At 49.0% G+C, this 18,705-nt stretch overlaps 1 protein-coding gene across 1 annotated transcript in view; it reads right to left on the bottom strand.

Annotated features, from left to right (window-relative positions):
• Window positions 1–18,705, bottom strand: part of LOC119391588 (clumping factor A-like) — a 92,717-nt gene that overhangs the window by 7,493 nt on the left and 66,519 nt on the right. The window contains exons 2-3 of the mRNA XM_049415334.1: window positions 5,089–5,767; window positions 4,571–5,014 (exon numbers count right to left, since the gene is read on the bottom strand). Of these exons, the coding sequence (XP_049271291.1) occupies window positions 4,571–5,014; window positions 5,089–5,767 (1,123 nt within the window). The remainder of the gene's footprint in view (window positions 1–4,570; window positions 5,015–5,088; window positions 5,768–18,705) is intronic.

Here is an 18,705-nt window from a genome sequence, read left to right as displayed (position 1 = left end):
ATGGCGTCTTGATTTTGGAGATTAGGTCGTGTCAGCTTTCGCATTCCTATCTGACGTGACGGACCGTCTCACGTAAAGAAGCATGTCACATACTCTTGGCAGTCATCCTACACTGTTTTGTTGGGGCCACTGGCAATTCATCAGATATTTTTTTTGAAGATTTAGTGTTCTTTCAAACATTGTCGGATATGAGGACGCGATAATTTCCGCCTTTTTTTCATTTAGAAGGGAAAAATTATGCCAGGACTGCACGGAACACGCAGAACAGTCCCAACGTAAGCTGAAGGAGCGGCCATACTGCGGGTACAGTTGCGAAGTATCCACTATGCATTAATTCATCACCATTTGGCGTTGTGCAGCGAAGTACCCACTTCGAGTCTGTAAAGCAATGTGCATGCGTACGGAGCTGCCACTTTTTTGATGCTGCGGCTGATGATAATGGCGGTGATGATGAATTAAGGCTGCGTCCTCTGTAATGGGTGACCAGCTTTAATCCACGCACTCGTAACGCAATACACATGGTGTGAGGCTTAGTGCGATTGTAGTAGCGATCTACCACATTCTATAGGTAGTAATAAAGCGTTCTACCACAAAGCAACACCACTGTTTAAAACTGCTGCAGGAAAAAAACGGCAGATTCCACGCACTGTGGGAATCGATGTAACGCGAAGCAGCCAGCAAAGAGCGGCTTGCATAGTCTTGTTTGTCATTGAGGCAAATAAAGTCATTCATGTCATGACATCTACTTCGCTATATATCGCATGCTTGTCATACATGCATGCATGTACAATGTGGTATATACCATGTTAAGGTTCTGGTGTATATATATATATATATATATATTTCTGCATTTCTGTATTGTGTGTTCCCTGATGAAGGCCGGTCCCCGGCTATATATATATATATATATATATATATATATATATATATAGATATACGATGCATGACGACCTGCCATTTATGTTCGTCACGGACTCATGTCGTGCCATACCAATTTTGGTATATACCCAGTTAACAAAACGGCTGCGAGTGCACCATGAGCGTAGCATATAGATCATGTCCTGCATGACATGCATGTCATGATTTGCATGTTAAGACCTGTCATTTATGTACGTCATACAGTCACCTCAAGCAATACCAATTTTGGTGTATATCAAGGTATCGAAACGGCCGAGAGTGCACCATGAGCGTCACATGTAAATCATGCTGTACATGACATGCATGTAATGATTTTCATATTGCCACCTGTTCTTCATGTTCGGGACACAGTCACATCGCGCAGTACTAATTTGGGTGTATATCAAGCTAGCGAAACGGCCGCGAGCGCACCATGAGCGCGGCATGTAAATCATGCCCTACATCATGCCCATCATTTATGTTCATCATATGGTCATGTCACGCAAAACCAATTTTGCTGTATATCATTGCGAGACGGCCGAGAGCGCACCATGAGTTGGCATGTAAATCATGCTGTTCATGGCATGCATATCATGATTTTCATGTTACAACCATTTCTTTATGTTCGTCACGCAGTCAAGTGGCGAAATACAATTGTGCTGTGTATACGTATAAAGCTAGCGAAATGGCCGCGAGCGCACCGTGAGCATGGCACGTAAATCATGCTGTGCATGACATGTGTGTCATGAGTTTTATGTTACCACCTGTCATTTATGTTCGTCACACAGTCACATCGCGCAATACAAGTTTTGGTGTACATCAAGCTAGCGAAACGACAGCGAGCGCACCATGAGTGTGGCATGTTAGTCATGCTGTACATGAGATGCGTGTCATGATTTGCACGTTAGGACCTGTAATTTATGTTCGCCATACTTTCGTGAGGCCATACTAATTTCGGTATTATATCAAGTTAACGACACGGCCGCAAGAGCACCAAGACTGTGAAATGTAAATCATGCCGTTCATGACATGCATGCTATAATTTTCATGTTATGACCTGTCATTTCTGTTCGTCATACAGTCCAGTCATGTCCAGCCATGCCAATTTTGGTATACATCCTATTAAATAAACGGCGAGGAGAGAACAAAGTCGTAGGCGGATAGATAGATAGATAGATAGATAGATAGATAGATAGATAGATAGATAGATAGATAGATAGATAGATAGATAGATAGATAGATAGATAGATAGATAGATAGATAGATAGATAGATAGATAGATAGATAGATAGATACTCTCAAAGTCGCAAAAGTTCGCTAAGAAGTGCTTCGCACTTAAAAAGCCCTATAGAGGCAGCGTTTCGGGCAAGAGTCGCGTTAACGCATGGAATATTGCGTAGCAGAAAAGCAGAATCGCTCGCATCAGGCGTCACAGCATGCGCATTGCGCAACGAGTGCTCTGTTTAAAACCTCCCACACTTTGCAGAGGGGCTGAGCGATAACCCTTAATAATCATAGGTAACAGCATAAACAATGTGTGCAGCTACATAGGTGCGCGTATTTCCACATAGACGCGCCGTGGGCACTTCACTACATCGCAATATGATGACATATGGCGTCGTGGGTACTTCGCAAGTTTACTGCAGTGGGCGCATTTGGAGAGCTTACAACGTGCCCAGACATTCGTTCCTTCACGACACGGTTGAGGTTCCACCAAGGAGCGAAGCATGTCAAGCGTATGAGAAGGTGATGCGGATAAGGCCCAATTATTATATCGAGTTCCATCGTTAAAAGTGAAACTTAAGCGTCCTCCATGTTTTAACAAGAAAGTGTTTGATGCCGGTGTCCGTCCGGAATCGCAGCTTCTAATGCGTACAAGTTGTAGGGTTTTGCGGTTGCAGCCATCCCTGAACCCTTTAGAGATGAGGCCGAGACCCAAAGAGACACATCTTTACTGGTCCAAGCCTCGGCCGCAACTGCCAGCTGCCAGCAGCTGCCGCGTGACACGAGCGCACACGCGATCATCGTCGTCTTCTACGCGCTCACAGCCGCCGAGCGCCCCCATACTGCCCCCTCCCCTCGGAAAGAAGTGAGCGAAAACTACGCGAACTTCACAACGGTAGCCCGCGCAAGTGTTCTGGCTATCCTTGGCCTTAGAAAGGTAGCGGCTTGGGCTAGTTGGTATTAGAGCTGTGCACGGGCCGTATTTCCGAGCCCGAGCCCGGCCCGGGCCCGCTGACATTGTCGAAGGCCCGCCCGAGCCCTAGAGCAAAGGGCTGCGAGCCCGCCCGGCCCGGCCCGACGTACGAAAACACAATCCCGGGCCCGGCCCGGCCCGGCCCGGCCCGGCTTTTTGAAGGTTCGCTGCGAAAACAAAACATCGTTTTCCGGTAATTTGGCATTTTGCCCCGCCACGGTGGTCTAGTGGTTATGGCGCTCGACTGCTGACCCGAAGGTCGCGGGATCGAATCCCGGCCGCGGTGGCTGCATTTTCGATGGAGGCGAAAATGTTTGAGGCGCGTGTACTTAGATTTAGGTGCACGTTAAAGAACCCCTGGTGGTCGATTTTCGGAGCCCTCCACTACGGCGTCTCTCGTAATCATATCGTGGTTTTGGGACGTTAAACCCCCGTTATTATTATTAATATTTTGGCATTTTATTGAGCATATCAAATATGATCAAACCACACACGGCGAACAGTCTCTATTACACAGATTACAAATTGTCGTTCAAAAACAGCAAGCAGTCCAACGATTCCGGCTTCAACGAAGTGCGGCGCTTTTGTATTATGTAGCCCGCCGAACCGAAGCTACGTTCGCTGCTTGCACTCATCGCCGGAATTGCTAATATCTTTTTTGCCAGCCTGGCAAGCTTGGGAAATTTACTTGCATTGCATACCTGCGACAGCGCGGCACTTTTGCTATACAAGTAGACGACCTCATGCCAGCAACAATGGAGTTCGCTCGCCAAAGCCGGCTCACGTGTATGGGGTATGCCCATGCAAGCGTCAGCTTGCCTGAAGGCGATCTACGCCGGGTTGCTCGTCGCTGTCGCGTGCATTTTCACTCATATGGGATTTGGCCTTAAATCTAACGCGAACAGTCGCGTGGCGCCGTCACTAGCTCAGGTGGTGTTACTTCTGTTTCTCGGAGTGCAACAGAGGCAGTGCTTTACCTGCTCCCCTTTTGTTTAAAGTAGCGAATGGGAAGGAAAAGCGGTAAAGGGCGGTCGCGGAAAAGGCGCTGTATGCGTGCTGGAAAACAATTCCCGCTCATTCTCTATATTTCGGGTTTGAGTCGGGCTTTGCGCCGGGCCCGAGGTGAAAATAAGTCGGCCCGCCCGAGCCCGGCCCGCGGGCCGGGTCGGGCTTTCGGGCTACCCGGAGCCCGTGCACACCTCTAGTTGGTATGACATGACGAATTGTATAGCGCGAACAGCGTACTTGGACAGACAGCGCCCGTCCTCGTTTTTTCTGTCTGTCCAAGTACCCTGTTCGCGCTATACAATTCGTCATGTTATCCTTGGCCACGGCGGACTGCGCGTGACACACATGACAACCTGCCAGCACTGTCCGTCCACAACTCCTTGTAGGACCTCCTGGGCCGTCGGATGTCGTAACCGCTGACTTGTGCATGGCTACCAACTCCGCAGCCGCACGAAGACTGAGGCTCACCGGACTCGCTGAAGTTGACGACCACGTTCATCCGCGAGAGCAGGACCGCGAGAGCCCGGTGCAGCACCACACCCACCGAGCTAGCGGGCGCAGAGTAGTCACGGTAGACCTCCGGGCGCTGACGTTGTTGCTTGGTGCTGGTGCCGTTGTCGTAGATGTTTCGCTGTGTCGCTCGCTGTGTCGTGTTTTTCCGTTGTAGTCGCCAGGACCGGTCACGACGGGGTGGCGGCCACTCCTCCAGGTGGTAGTCGTTAAATGCTGGCGACCTCCGTTTCTTGAGCTCGTTCTGCCCGTCCGTCTTGTCGTCAGCATCCGACGCTGTGTCGCCGCTATCTGCGTCCTTCTTGTCGGTTTCTTTGTAATTGTCGTTGTCAATGTCCCTGTCGTTGTCGGTGTCGTCGCTTTCACGCTTGGCCTCGCGAGCGTTGGCGCCGTCCTTATCGTCTTCATTCTCGCCGGCAACCGATCGCTTCCTCGGCTCCCTCTCCTCGCCCAACGCGTTTACGCGTTTGTCCCACCTCGCCGTTTGTCCCTGTGTTCGTTCTGCTGCTGTTTCGTTCGCTTATTCGTCTTGTCTTCCTTCACGACCGCAGCCTGATCATCCCGGGACTCTTCGACCTTTGCATCACCAGGCTGTGACTCCCCAACCTGCTCTTCGTAGTGCCGAGACTCGCCGATCTCTTCTTCACCGTCCTGGCAGTCACCATGTGCGTCGCGAACGATCATCTCGTCAACGTCCGCGTATTTCTCGTCGCTTCCATTCTCCGCAGCCTCCACATGACCGCTCCGTTCGCCGTGGCCTTTCTTTTCCTTTTCCTTCTTCCTTTTCTTCACGGCTGCCGCATCGTCATGCCGGGACTTTTTGACCTCTGTTTCAAGTTCGTCGCAGTCACCGGCCGTGTCCTCAAAAAGCGCGTCGTCCAACGCCGTGTTCGCCTCACCGTGCCGGGGCTTTGCACCGTCGTTGGCGGGCGATGCGTCGCCGGCGCGGCGCTTGTCGTCCAGCGGTGCCGGCCCGCCGCCCAAGCTCGCACGAGCTTCGAGGCCGACCTCGTCAGTGCACGCGTCGTCGGCGCTTTCGTTGTCGGCCTTAAGAGCCGCCTCACCACAGGAGCGCGCCAGAGCCTCCGTGGCCTCCACGGGCAGCGGGGCGCCGAAGTAAGTATCGAGGTGCTTTAAGGCGATGATGGCACGCCGCTGCTCGTCGGGGGTCATTTTCCCGGAAAGGCAGAGGCACACGAGGGTCTCGACCGGCTGATGTAGGAGGACCAGGTCGTAGACCCCGTAGGCGGCCATGTCCAGGAACGCCCGTTTCAGCGCCCATAGCTCCGTGATGGCGATATCGCCGTGCAGGGGGCCGAAATAAGGAGCGGCTGGGATCCGGCGTACGTTGATCGGGCAGAACATGTCGGGGCGGGGTCCTTCCCGTTGGGCGCCAGATGTGGGGTTTTGCGGCTGCAGCCAGCCCTGAACCCTTTAGTGATGAGGCCGAGACCCAAAGAGACACATCTTTACTGGTCCAAGCCTCGGCCACAACTGCCAGCTGCCAGCAGCTGCCGCGTGACACGAGCGCACACGCGATCGTCGTCGTCTTCTACGCGCTCACAGCCGCCGAGCGCCCCCATAAAGTATACGCCCAAGCCACTTCACTTGCGAAAACGCAACTGGGTTGCGCAGAGGCTGATATCCTTTTCGGTGCCATGTGTGCCATTTCGGCGTGTACTCAACAATGGCGGAAAATATGGCATTCAGGGACCACTGGTGGAGGTGCCCGTGGAAATTTACACCATGCTCTGTGCATTCCTTCCAAACATTGACAACGGCAGACGCATCCTGGTTAAACAAAAGAGACGTTCTGCGGGCAATATTCAGAATGGGATAGCCCCCATTCGCTTGCGCGTCGCCCGCACTCACGGAGTGAAACGTCCCTGTAACGTCCCGTCTCATCAAACGGCGCGACGACAGCGCCGCGTTGCGGCTCTGGAGGGAAGCTCTATCGCAACAGGGGGCAGGCGCAGCCGACTCAGCCTTACTGTATATGCTACCTTTAGGTAGCAGAGTTGCGCAACTGTTTTCCAAACGCCGCTAGCAACCATGCATTGCGGAGAAGCTGACGCTCGGGCCGATTTTTGTATTTCTCGACGCCGCCGGTGCAGCGCACTGAATTAACACTAGTCATCGACAGCCAATGTTTATCGCCGGCCTTCGACACGCCAGACATGTTTATCGGCGACGCGGTAGGCATGTCGCCTGCAAAAACGGAGTGCGACTTCACCGCATAGCTGTGGTTCCTAGCCGGACCTATGCGCAACTCTGTTACCTAAAGGTAGCATTATACAGTGACTCTAACTCAGCCTGTTTGTCGGCAGCGGGAACACGCGCGCGCGCGAGTTGCTCAGTCGGTGCGGGGAACTCAATGGGGCGCCGTGCCGACAGCTTGGCACGCTGAACCAAGAGGCTTGCTGTGCGAAGCTGCCTTTCCACTTTAGCAGAAGCGATCCCGCGGAAGCGCAAGCGAGGTTCGAAGTACTGCGGTGTCGTGGCCTGCCACAACAGTGCAGACAACCCCAAGGCACGCGATTCATGTGTGAAACTGTATCGGTTCCCCTGCATGTCGCACGAGAAATAAAGGCGGCAAGCGTGGATAGCTGACTGCGCTGTCTCGCCTTCTATTTTGGCTGTCTGAGTTCATCGCTTTCGTTCGTTTCGACTACCTGAATCCGTACGTAACGCGGCGCATGCACGCAGCGACTACAGTAATGACTACTCGCTGTCTTCTCGCATTGTGAACGTCCAGTTACGGTTGTAGGTGAAACAACTTTGTGTTTTGAATCCCCGTGTTCGCGAGACTACCCGTCGTTTTTGAACGTTCACACTTGCGTTATACCGTTAGCGTTGCGCGGTTGGTTGAACTAAACTGAACTCGGCACATCGTCAGAAGTTTGGCGCCTGCATTTCACGCGTCGGGAAGGCTGCTTTTTCACGCCGGAACGGACGTCTGTGCATTTCCAGCAAGCTTTGACATCGTTCTGGGGCTTGCTTTGTTTTTGTCACTTTATTAGGGGGATATATATTTAAGCCGCTAAATATAACTAGCACCTAATACATGCTTTGCAAGTGCAACTTTGAAGTAACCACCTTCGGACTTTGTGCGATTTTCTAGCCGCGTTCACGCAACAGGTTTTATACGCCTGTCAAGTCGGTATCATAAAAAGAGACTGCAAGCATGACGCGAGAGCCGAAAAAACGAGGCGAGCAGTTCAAGTTGCTTCACAGTGGTTAAAGCTCAGCTAGCTGCATCGCGTCTTAACAGGCGGGTGATTCTCCAGCGGCACGGAGGACTTGACTCTAACCTTCTGAGGAAACAGTGCCATGGCCGTATAATTTCGTTTTTTCGCACGCCGCAAACGTTTGTTCACGAAAGTACACGGCCGCTACTGTAAGCATGCCATATCAAGACAACAATCATATGATTCGTAGTCCACACCTCAAAACATCGATAGCATGCACTGCTTAATTTCGGAGTGCATGCGCTCCATTACGTATCTTTAACACGACAGAATGAGACTTACCTCGAGGCGTACGTCCTACACGGTGTAATCGCGACTTGGGAAATGCATTTCGCTTTGAGTCGGGCGTCGTTGTCGTCGATCGTCTGCTCTTCACCGTAAACGTGATTGACGAGCCTTTCTCCTTTTATCAAGTTCGCTTTTCGGAATTGCCAGTCAAGCTTGAAGATCCTTTTGAATGCACACTGCAAGCGGTACATTGTGAAGCGCCGCAAGTGCACCGCGAGAGCTCTGCACGTGCATGGAAGCGAGCGGCAGCGCATTGGAGAGAAGGGAAAACGCGCGTTGTTTGCACCCACTTTGTATTTTTATGCAAGAGATGGCGCTGCCTGTCAAAAGCAGCAGCGCCACTAAGTGATGCAATTGGGGAGTCTATAGCTGCGACGAACACTGGCGGCGGCGGCGGACGCTTTAAAACTTCATGTATGCACTCAATAGGTGTCATTTCATACATAGGCGTGCGAAGAGGGGGGCAGGGGGGCGCCCCCTCCCCTAGTTACCTAAGAAGAGAGGGGCGCAAAGTCTGCCCATACATTGACTTAAAGGGACACTAAAGGCAAATATTAATTTGACGTTGATTGTTGAAATAGCGGTCCAGAAACCTGGTAGTGCTACTTTTATGCCAAGGAAGTGCTTATTTTGAAATAAAAACACGTTTTAGTGGTCCGGATAGCTTTAGCGCACTTGAAATCACCCGCCTGAAAGCGGTATTTCGCACGTCACTGCTGCCGTGCCCAATGTTGACCGCCTTTACTGCGCGGCGGCGTGCACTGGCGGCGTGCGCCATTCGGGCATCCAGCAACATATTGCAACGGTATTTTGTCGAACTTTCTGCCAGAGCGACTTTCACGAGCGTGCAAAACACACGCCGCGGCAGTGCGTGATACGGAAACTACCACTGAGACGCGATCGCGTGAGCGAAGCAGGGCGCCGAGCGAAGCGCAGTTCGGCGAAAACGGAACCTTTGAGCCACGCGCGCCGTTCCCCATGGCAACGCCAAATAGGTTCTTTTTCCATGAATCAAGCAGAAACGAACAAGTAGCAATTTCTTACGTCTCTTGATGCATGAAATGTTCTTTTTTTATTGCAGCTAGTTTGATTACTAGCGATTAATTTTATTCAGGCTCTCACACGTCATTGGGGTCACTTCCAAAATGTCCCACTCGTGGCGCTCATCGTGTGCCACATTTAGCTTAATTTCTCGGTATGTAGGGCACTGCTGTTGCTAATATTGCCGTTTTAGACGTTGTCATACATTGAGCTTTTACTCTGATATAAATTGTTATTTGCCTTTAGTGTCCCTTTAATAGGGAGGGAAAGCGCTGCGATGAGCCTTCGCCCCCACCCCCCTCCACTGAAGGGGAACCCTGCGCACGCCTGCGATTTCACAGCGGTAATCGTTGCTCCACTACACTCCAGCAGCATTCCTACCAGGAGAGACGCTTATCACGAGCCAGCTAGAGGGAACTGAAAAAAAAAAATGCCCCCACCTCCCCGAAGGGAATCGTGAGGAAATGCGAATGCATTTCTTTCGCCGAGAGTACACGGCGTAGTAATTTTAATGGCGTAAAGCTGGACAAATTGACGCGCTCAAGTGTCTCCCTTTTGGGCGCCTCTTTCAACGAACGCTTCCTACGTGCATTCGTAATCACCTCAGGGATGTGGCCACCGCCTTCAATGCAGCAAACGCGTTTAGAACGCGCTGTCTTCAGGCTGTGCCAAGGCAGCACAAACGCTACAAACGCGTTTCAAACGCACTGCATTGAGGCGGTGGCGCAGGGAGGAGAGAGAGCGAACGGCGAGAGAAGGAGCGGCGAAGCACTGCACCTGCCCTCTCCTACACACTCTCCACACACGCGGGAGCTCGGATGCGAGAGCCCTCACACGCCAGAGCGCGCTCCTCCTCTCCACTCACTCTCCGCTATTCCGCCCGCACCACCTGCTCCGTTTGCTAGGGGCGAGGATAAGCGCGCGCGCCCGCAGCTGTTGCTATGGGAGAGGGAGTGAGAGCGGAGGCGCGCGGACAACGCCGGATGCCTCACATAGCCCGACTAAGAAATGCATTCGCATTTAAAAAATGCTTAGTGGACACTTTACAGAAACTTAGGAGGAAAATGTAATGCCTGAAGAAAGGGGCGAAAGCTCCGCTGTCCCAAGGTTTTCACGGCGTGCTTGAACTTTTATTTATTTTGTTTGAGCCTGCTCCTTGCTTGGTGAAGCACTGGTACCACAAGTTTCACAGTCACTATTCCAGGCATTTTCATTATGTTGCAGTTATTTGATTAGAAGATAATATTGAGGCTCAATTTCTTTTTGCTGCGTTTTTTTATTTTCCATGTTATTATTAAAGCTTTTCGGATAGGCAGCGTAACTCTTCAGTATAACCAGATCGAGCATGGAGGCTTTTCAGGGTGACTCAGGCTGCGCGTGCCCTTATAATTTGGCTCCATGAGCAATCCCACGTGGCACAGTTCCGGTAGGGACGGCGATAGGGACAGCTGACTTCGTAGCTCTCCCATAATTGTCTACATGTACCAGAGCACCCGACAATACTACACTGAGCCACAACATAGTACTTTAAATAATGAGTGTTCTAATACGCGTGCATTGCTTGGCTCATTGTGGGAGCTACTGTCGCCAGCATGCCGCGGCAGAAATTCGGAACATAAATTACATTATCTTCGAAGGCATACACGTGGTTGTTCGAAAAGAGAGCGTTCAAATGCTGAACGATGCCTCGGCAACGATAGAGTTCGAGCAAGCCCAGCGATGAGCACCGATGCTATAGTATACGTACTGGCCTAGGCATGACCGATTAATCTTTAAAGTGAAGCCTTATATGGCACACTGGTGGGACTTTTTCCTGTCCACCGCCAGGAAACACCCAGCGCCCCCCAGGGAGCACTGAAAGAACTAATGTGCAAAAAATTGGCCGCGTATCTGCGTGCTTCGCTGCAAATGTCGTCTAAAGACGATATAAGAGGCGCTGCGTGAGATATGAACGCCATCTGGCAATACGTCGGGAAACGTGAATGCTGTGTTGCGGGCTAGTAGTCCCGGCGCAGCAGCAGGCAAGACCGGCGGTGACCAACGCGACCGGCGGGGACGCCAACCAGCCCGAACACGCGGTTTGGCGCGAAGCGCCGAAGCAGAAGAAACGTCCGCGCTCATCGAGTACTCTCCACACACTCTTTTATATTCACGTCGCCTGTGTAAAGCAGGAATGCCAGAGCGGCGCCCCATGGCACTCGTACAGTGCAATACTGAACTGAAACCGAAACACAACAATGTGCTCGCGCACAGGGCACGGAGGAAGCCAAGTTTCGGCGCAGTCGCATTTTCAGCGCAGCTTAAGAAACTAGGGTCTCTAAAATTACGTATCTATGTATTTTCTATTAAAGGAACACACCACCTAATACTTAACTAGTGATGTTGCGCCTCAGATATGCGTAATGTTTGCTTTTTGATCAACCATGTACACAAGTATGAACCTAGTGAGCCGTTCACGATGGCTGGCCCTTGTGCAAGTGGTTCAACTTTGGCCGAGTGGCTGAATCGAGGATCGAGGGACGTGCCGACAAACAGAAAGACAGACAGAAGGACACCCAGACCAAAATTTCTGCGTTTAAGTTCCCCAAGAAAGACTATCGTCTTTAAAATTCATCAATAAAATAGACCCAGCGTCCTGCACGGAATGTGTCAGTTTAGTGCTAGCTCCCTCGAGATCAGTGGAAGAACTAATGCGTGAAAAACTTTATTTCAGCTGCTGTGCACTGCCCGCCGCGCCTGCGCTCTTCCAGGACCCGGGTGCGCCTCGGGACAACAGCAAACAATAAAATAATAAATAAAACTGCTTGGACCTTCATATTTTGAGATAAAACGGCTTATATTTTCCTTAGCAAGATGCCGTCTGTTCAGAAGTGAAGCGCATCGGTGTAAGCTTGGCCTTTGTAAGCGCACTTTCCCACAGTGTGCCTTGCAGTGAAGCCTACTCAAGTCACGGAGCGGTGAATGCGCTGTTGTAGGTGGGATTCCCGAGCAAACTTCGCTTAATGTGGACCTCGATAGCGGCGCCGTCGTCGACGTGTCGCGGTATACTCTGCACAGTAGTTTGTTCGTTGATGGGCAGATTCACAACCTGGCCTTTGACACCAAACCAACCTCCGCCATATCACCTCTGTATCGTGTGCTAGACAGTTGGGCCACTCATCCACTTTCACAGCAGTGAATAGCTCACAAATCTTCAACCGACTAACAGTTAATCGTTAATCGGTTTAGCCATGTATCATTATCGATGCGACTATTTTTTGTCGCTCAATTTTCAGTTCTGGTAGGCACTTTCAATAAGCCTGAAGCAAAGGTTATACTCACGCACGACCCTATTTATTTTGTTGGCCGAACAAACACGGAAAACACAAGTGCGTGTAGTGGTATCATTGATGAATGGTACATTTACGGTTTTACTTACTAACAAGTGGCGCTAATGACAATCGAGGTCATGGGTTGTTCGGGGGTGATATCGGAGGTTACTAAAGGGACACTAAAGGCAAATATTAAGTCGACGTTGATTGTTTAAATAGCGGTTCAGAAACCTCGTAGTGCTACTTTTATGCCAAGGAAGTGCTTATTTTCAAATAAAATCACGTTTTAGTGGTGCGCATCGCGTTAGCGCACTTCAAATCACCCGCCTGAAATCAGACTTTCATACGTCACTGCTGCCGTGCCCAACGTTGCCCGCCGTTACTGCGCGGCCGCCGACACTAGTAGCAGCAGAGCGAAAGTAGCGGGACCCACAGCAGCAGCAACGGCCATTGAAGCTCTGACTTTCTGTCAGAGCGACTTTCACGAGCGCGCAAAACACACGCGGCAGTGCGCGATACCGAAACTACCACTGACACGCGACCTCGTGAGCGAAGCAGGGCGCCGGGCGAAGCGCAGTTCGGCGAAAACGGAACCTTTGAGACACGCGCGCCGTTCCCCATGGCAATGCCACAGAGGTTCTTTTGTCCATAAATCAAACGGAAACGAACAAACAGCATTTTATTACGTCTTTTGATGCACGGAAGGTTCTTTTTTTATTGCTGCTAGTTTGATTACTAGTGATTTATTGTAGGCAGGCTCTCATACGTCATCGGGATCACTCGAAAATGTCCCACTCGTGGCGCTCATCGTGCGATACATTTAGCTTAATTTCTCGGTAAGTAGGGCACTGCTGTCGATAATATTGTCGTTTTAGAAGTTGTCATACATTGAGCTTTCACTGTCCCTCTTTTGCACTGGAACTCATGTTTATGTCACTTGCACCTTGAGAAGCAGCAATTCGCCATCAGATTTAGATCGCTTGCACCTGCTATATATATAAGTTTTGTATTGGCCATTTTGAAGCGAAAAAGTCCTAAATCGTATAAAGTGGGAAACGTGCATATCGGTCGTTTTCGTCAAATTGTTTGAGGTGTACAACTGTGTTAGATAGTACCTTAGCGAACCGCTTCGCTGCAGTTCTTGTGCATATAACTCCGCAACAGCAGCAACTAATGCCCCGATAAAGTAGCTAATGCGTAATCGAATGCGGGACTCTGCGCACACGCGTACGTCGCTAACTAATTATTCAGACCTGCAATATCTCCAACGGGCCGGAAATTTGGCAGGATTCAACTACTCAGCTTTGCATGCCTGGAATTGTGAAGGGACCCACGACTCACCCAACTTGATTCATTATACTAGTGGAATTACTGCGAGGTAACCTTTGGTGAAGGAATTGCGCTCTGCGATTAAAGAAAACTGTCGGCCCCACAAACGCTGCGCAGTGCAGGCAACATTTTATGGGAGTGCAGCCGCCCAAGTTCGCATCCATTAAAGTCTACCCCATAGCAAGCATATTTTTACTTCTATGGTTTGGACAGATACAACGAAATACCATAAACAGGAAAAGCTGTTCACGGAATTGATTCGTCAAAGGCGACGGCGCGACGTAACGCATGCGCAGTTTGGGGAAGAGAGGGAACGGCTGCGTGGTTGCTTGGGACTCGAGAAAACTGTCGACATGGAGAGCCGCTCTCACTAGGCCACCATGCGCTCGCCACAGCCTCCCAGTGACGACTCTTCCTCGGCATTCTAGTACGATTTCAGAATTTTTACATTAGTACTGTCACTGTCTATAAATCGATTATTCGAAGATGTTTATTCGATTAAGTCCAATAAATGAAAGGCGGACATCGCTGACTATTGATCGTCTTGCGGGACACTTTTCATGTATTAATAATTAATAATTCATCGACATTGCAATCGCTACTTTCGATCGAGTTATTCATTATCTGGGTGTGTAGCCTTCCAGAATGCGACAGGTATGTTTGCAGCAGGTTTTCATGAACTGGTATGTTTTTATGTACAGTCTACCCATATTGAATGGAATGACCGGGCCTTCATTAAAAAAAAAAAGCGAAGTTTGGATTGACTCGTGTATTACTGCAGTACTCAGTGACGACTTTTCAGCGCATTGTGACAGACTGATTTTTGATGGCCTCCAAGATTTTAAACATGGAAACGTGTTCAGATACATGGATGATTTTTTTTTATTTTAATGCAATGATGTGATAATGCTTTTCCAGCCACAGTGAACCGGCTTCTTAGTATTTTTAGAGAATGTTGCAAATCTTTAAAATTGACGCATGAAGTTCCAGAAGATGGCGTTTTACAGTTTCTCTATTTGAAACCTACGCTCGCTGAGAAACTTGTTCTGGGAATATCATCGACGCGCATGTAAACCACTGTTACCTTATCCTTCATGCCATTCAAAACTTGTTAAAAGAGCAATCGCTGGGCTGTCCTTACACAAAACCCTTAAAAAATCGTGTTCATCCCACGGCAACTAGTTTCGGAAGGCAAGTTGAGCGACTAAAGGCAGCAGGCTATCCAGACGGTGTTCCGGTATCTGTAGCTGAGGGGAAGCTGGCAAAAACAATTAAGAAATGGAAATCGTTGTCAAGAAGGTAATCGAATCCGCACTGTTGCGCTTCCGTACATGCACAACACGTCGGAACGCCTAAAGAAGATTGGAAACTGGGAGAAAACCAGAGTGGTGCTTTGTACGCCCGAGAAGCTGGAAAAGCTTTGACAAATGACCAATTCATTTCAGAAAACGAAAGAGCCATGCAGTATAAAGCATCGGGACCCATTGTATCGCCTATATCTGGAGTAGTATATGAGGTCCCATTATCATGCGGTTCCAGCTACATCGACCAGGCTGGTAGGTGTATGAATCAAAGACTTATGGAACACAAGAGGAAGGTGCGGAACTATCGGGACGGCAATCTTTTTGCACATCGACATGAGCGCGGGCTAAAGAAGAGAAAGCCTTGTAAACCGTTGCATAATTTGTGCAGGGTTGCAGCGAGAAATAAGAGCCAAGATGTCAGGGAGATAAAAGAAGGTGATTTGATTACGCAGGCGGGTGAGTCGTGCGTCAGTACACCTTCCATTATTTTATCATCTAAAGAAACACAGTTTCTGAGCATGTTCACCTGATGTCGAAATTACAGTTTTGTGACGTCATGAAAGAAAGTATTCATATTATGCAGTTTTGTCAATAAATGATTACTTGGAAATAAGCCCTTGTGCTGTCATCACCTCCTTCTGTCGTTGTTGGCGCGCGCTTAGGTATTCTGCTATGCAAAACCAACTCGCCTAGAGATCGGTGCTCTTGTGTTAAAGCGATCCATTACTGAGAACCGCCAAACTGTCCTGTGAGTAGGCGCAATACTGGGCGAGGACATCTGTGATGCGGTGTGTTAATTGTGGCTGAGTTAACAGTGGGTCTCATGGAAGCCATCGAATAGATATCGTCTCTTGACAGCCATGGAGTGTTATTGTTAGTAATCCACCCCAACCCTGGTGTCCTGGCCGCTGAGTCGCTGCTTCTCATTCAAAACTTTGTAATACCCATGGCGTCAGTCACTAGCTAAATTTAACGAAGCCCCAAATGAAGGCATGCTTAGAACTCCATCGTTCTTGTTTATTATGCTATCTGTTGTCATGTAAGATTTTGCCCCATTTTACTGCGTTATATGTATGCTTTGCTTGTTTCATTGTCTGCATGTGTGTGACTGCTTACACCTGTGCACGAAATCCCTTTTTCCATTTTGTGTGCTCGCTTGACGTTTCAAGACGACGAGCGTACGAAACAACTTTACTGAAGTTGCGGCCGATGGACCGGCCTTCGTTATAGTGAGTGTGGTTTCTTTACGCTCTTTAACGGCTGTTGCGTGTTTGTTTCCATTTGGTCACTGCTAGCAAACAGAAGAGTATGCTTGATGTCCAGCCAATTGTACAGAGGTACAGTGATCCCGCGCAGGAAACTTTTCTAGTCTGTGCTTGCCCGAAGTAATTTATGCGTAAAGAAAGCTAAGCTGTCTAGGTAAAGACAACTTCTCGTCCTCGCTAATGGGTGACCAGCTTTAAACGACCCACTCGTAACGCAGTTCACATGGTGCGACACGTGGTGCGATCGTAGTATCAAGTATTCTACCAAAATCTAGTAATAAAGTATTCTACCACAGATCAGCGCCACTATTTAAAACTTCTTCGGGAATAAGCCCTATAGAGGCACCGTTTTTTGTAAGTACCAATTTTATGTAAGTATTTGGTTCCTGTTACGAGAAACGCCCTCAATAAACATGATACAGGCGATACCTCTAAAAGCAATGACAATTGAGCATGAACGTGGTCAACTTAGATGTTAAGGTCAGAATAGAAAGCTCAGGGCCTGTGGAAAATTGCATAAAACGGCTTGTGGCGACTCTCGTGAGAAAAATTCGGCAGATCCCACCCGTTGTGGGAATCGGTTTCATGCGAAGCAGTGAGTGAGTACTTCTGTGTCGCATACTTTTTTTTTTTGCTTTGAGTCAAGCGTTACGATGTGGATCGACATGTTTTTGTAAGTGTAGTAGTTGTGTGCACATCGTGGGCTTACCAGGCACGTCGACAACACTGGCGTTTAAAGGGTAAGCTATGGTCTGACGTAACGTCAGCACTCACGTTATACCACATACTTCAGTATTAGCGAAACGAAGTGCACTTTACGGCACGATGATGTGAATATCACATAGCACTTTCGTTAGCGTGTTCATCCGGGGTCGAGCGAAGCTTGAATATAGCTTGCTAAATCACAGGAATACAAATGTAATGTTTATTAAACTGCCATAAAAGCGTACCCAACAACGGAAGCACGGACGTTAACCTGCCATGACGCCTGCATCGTAGGAGTATATATATGGAGCGCTTATTGCTTTGTTATAAAATTAGATAGCCAACACCACAACCACAATTGACGTTGCAGCGACATTACGATTGCATAGGGTGTTTCTCCAAAGCAGTTTCCATACCGGGCGTGGCTTTGTGGTAGAATACCCGACTGCCACACAGAATGCTTGGGTTCGATTCCTGCTGGGATCCTGATTTTTATTATTTGCATTCGTCGGATCAACGCTGCAGGTGTCGGTTTTCACCTATGTTTGTTGCCGCCGTCCTTTGGTGGATATAAACTGTCAATCACCTGATGCACATACCCGTATACCACGGCCCGTGGTAAAGGGGTATGTGCCATACATGTATAGTTGAAAGGGTTTGACGACGTACGCGACAGCATTTTCCCGTTATTCATGTCATGACCAGACAGCCGTATTCGTCAAGTTATCTTACCCTCCCGTGCTAATTTTGGTCTACACCGAGTTAAGGAGGCGATCACGAGGGCACCCAGACGTAGGCGGCTAGATAGATAGATAGATAGATAGATAGAAGCCCTCAAAGTGCCAAATGGTTCGCTAAGAAATGCTTCGCATTTAAAACAGTGTACTTGGTATCATGTCACTCAAATCCCCTTCCTAACATCTTTAGATGTTCCCTTGTAGTTTCCATTAATATAATGCCAATTCAATATCGCTTTATTGCTCAGAATTTTCGTTATTATATACGGACGCAGAAATTTTCTTACTGCGTACTCCAGGCACGCCCAGATTATTTTACCTTTGTCCTAAACGTCGCCATGACATAACAGTAAACTCAAATAAAATGTACATATGTAAATAACAGGAATGACGCTGACAGTCAGAAAGTAAAATAAAGCAGAGAAAGCTTTTTGGCAGCAGGTTACAAAAGATAAAATGCAATGCCCAGACGGCCAAAAACCATACAGAGGCCTAGATAATGTAAGGAATGCAAACTGATAATAACAACAATAATTGTTGGCATTTAACGTCACAAAACAAAGTATGAGTGACACCCTAGTGGAGGGCTCCGGAAGTTTAGACCACCTAGGGTTCTTTACTGTGCACGTAAATATAAGTACGTGGGCCTCAAGAATTTAGCCTCCGTGGAAATGCGGCCGCCCCGGCCGGGATTCGAACCCGCGACCTTCGGGTCAGCAGTGGAGCACCATAACCAATAGACCACCGTGGCGGGTAGGATGCAAGCGGAGGACAGCAATGGGAGCCCTTGTGCTAACAATGAAATTATGATTAAAGGAAATCTTTGAAATTTAGCAGTAATAATAATATACAGCTAGTATGACAC

Source organism: Rhipicephalus sanguineus, chromosome 4, assembly GCF_013339695.2.
Source record: "Rhipicephalus sanguineus isolate Rsan-2018 chromosome 4, BIME_Rsan_1.4, whole genome shotgun sequence".
In the NCBI taxonomy this organism is placed as follows: Eukaryota; Metazoa; Arthropoda; class Arachnida; order Ixodida; family Ixodidae; genus Rhipicephalus; species Rhipicephalus sanguineus.
Note: the sequence above shows the minus strand (reverse complement) of the source record. Positions and strands in the feature narration are given on the sequence as shown.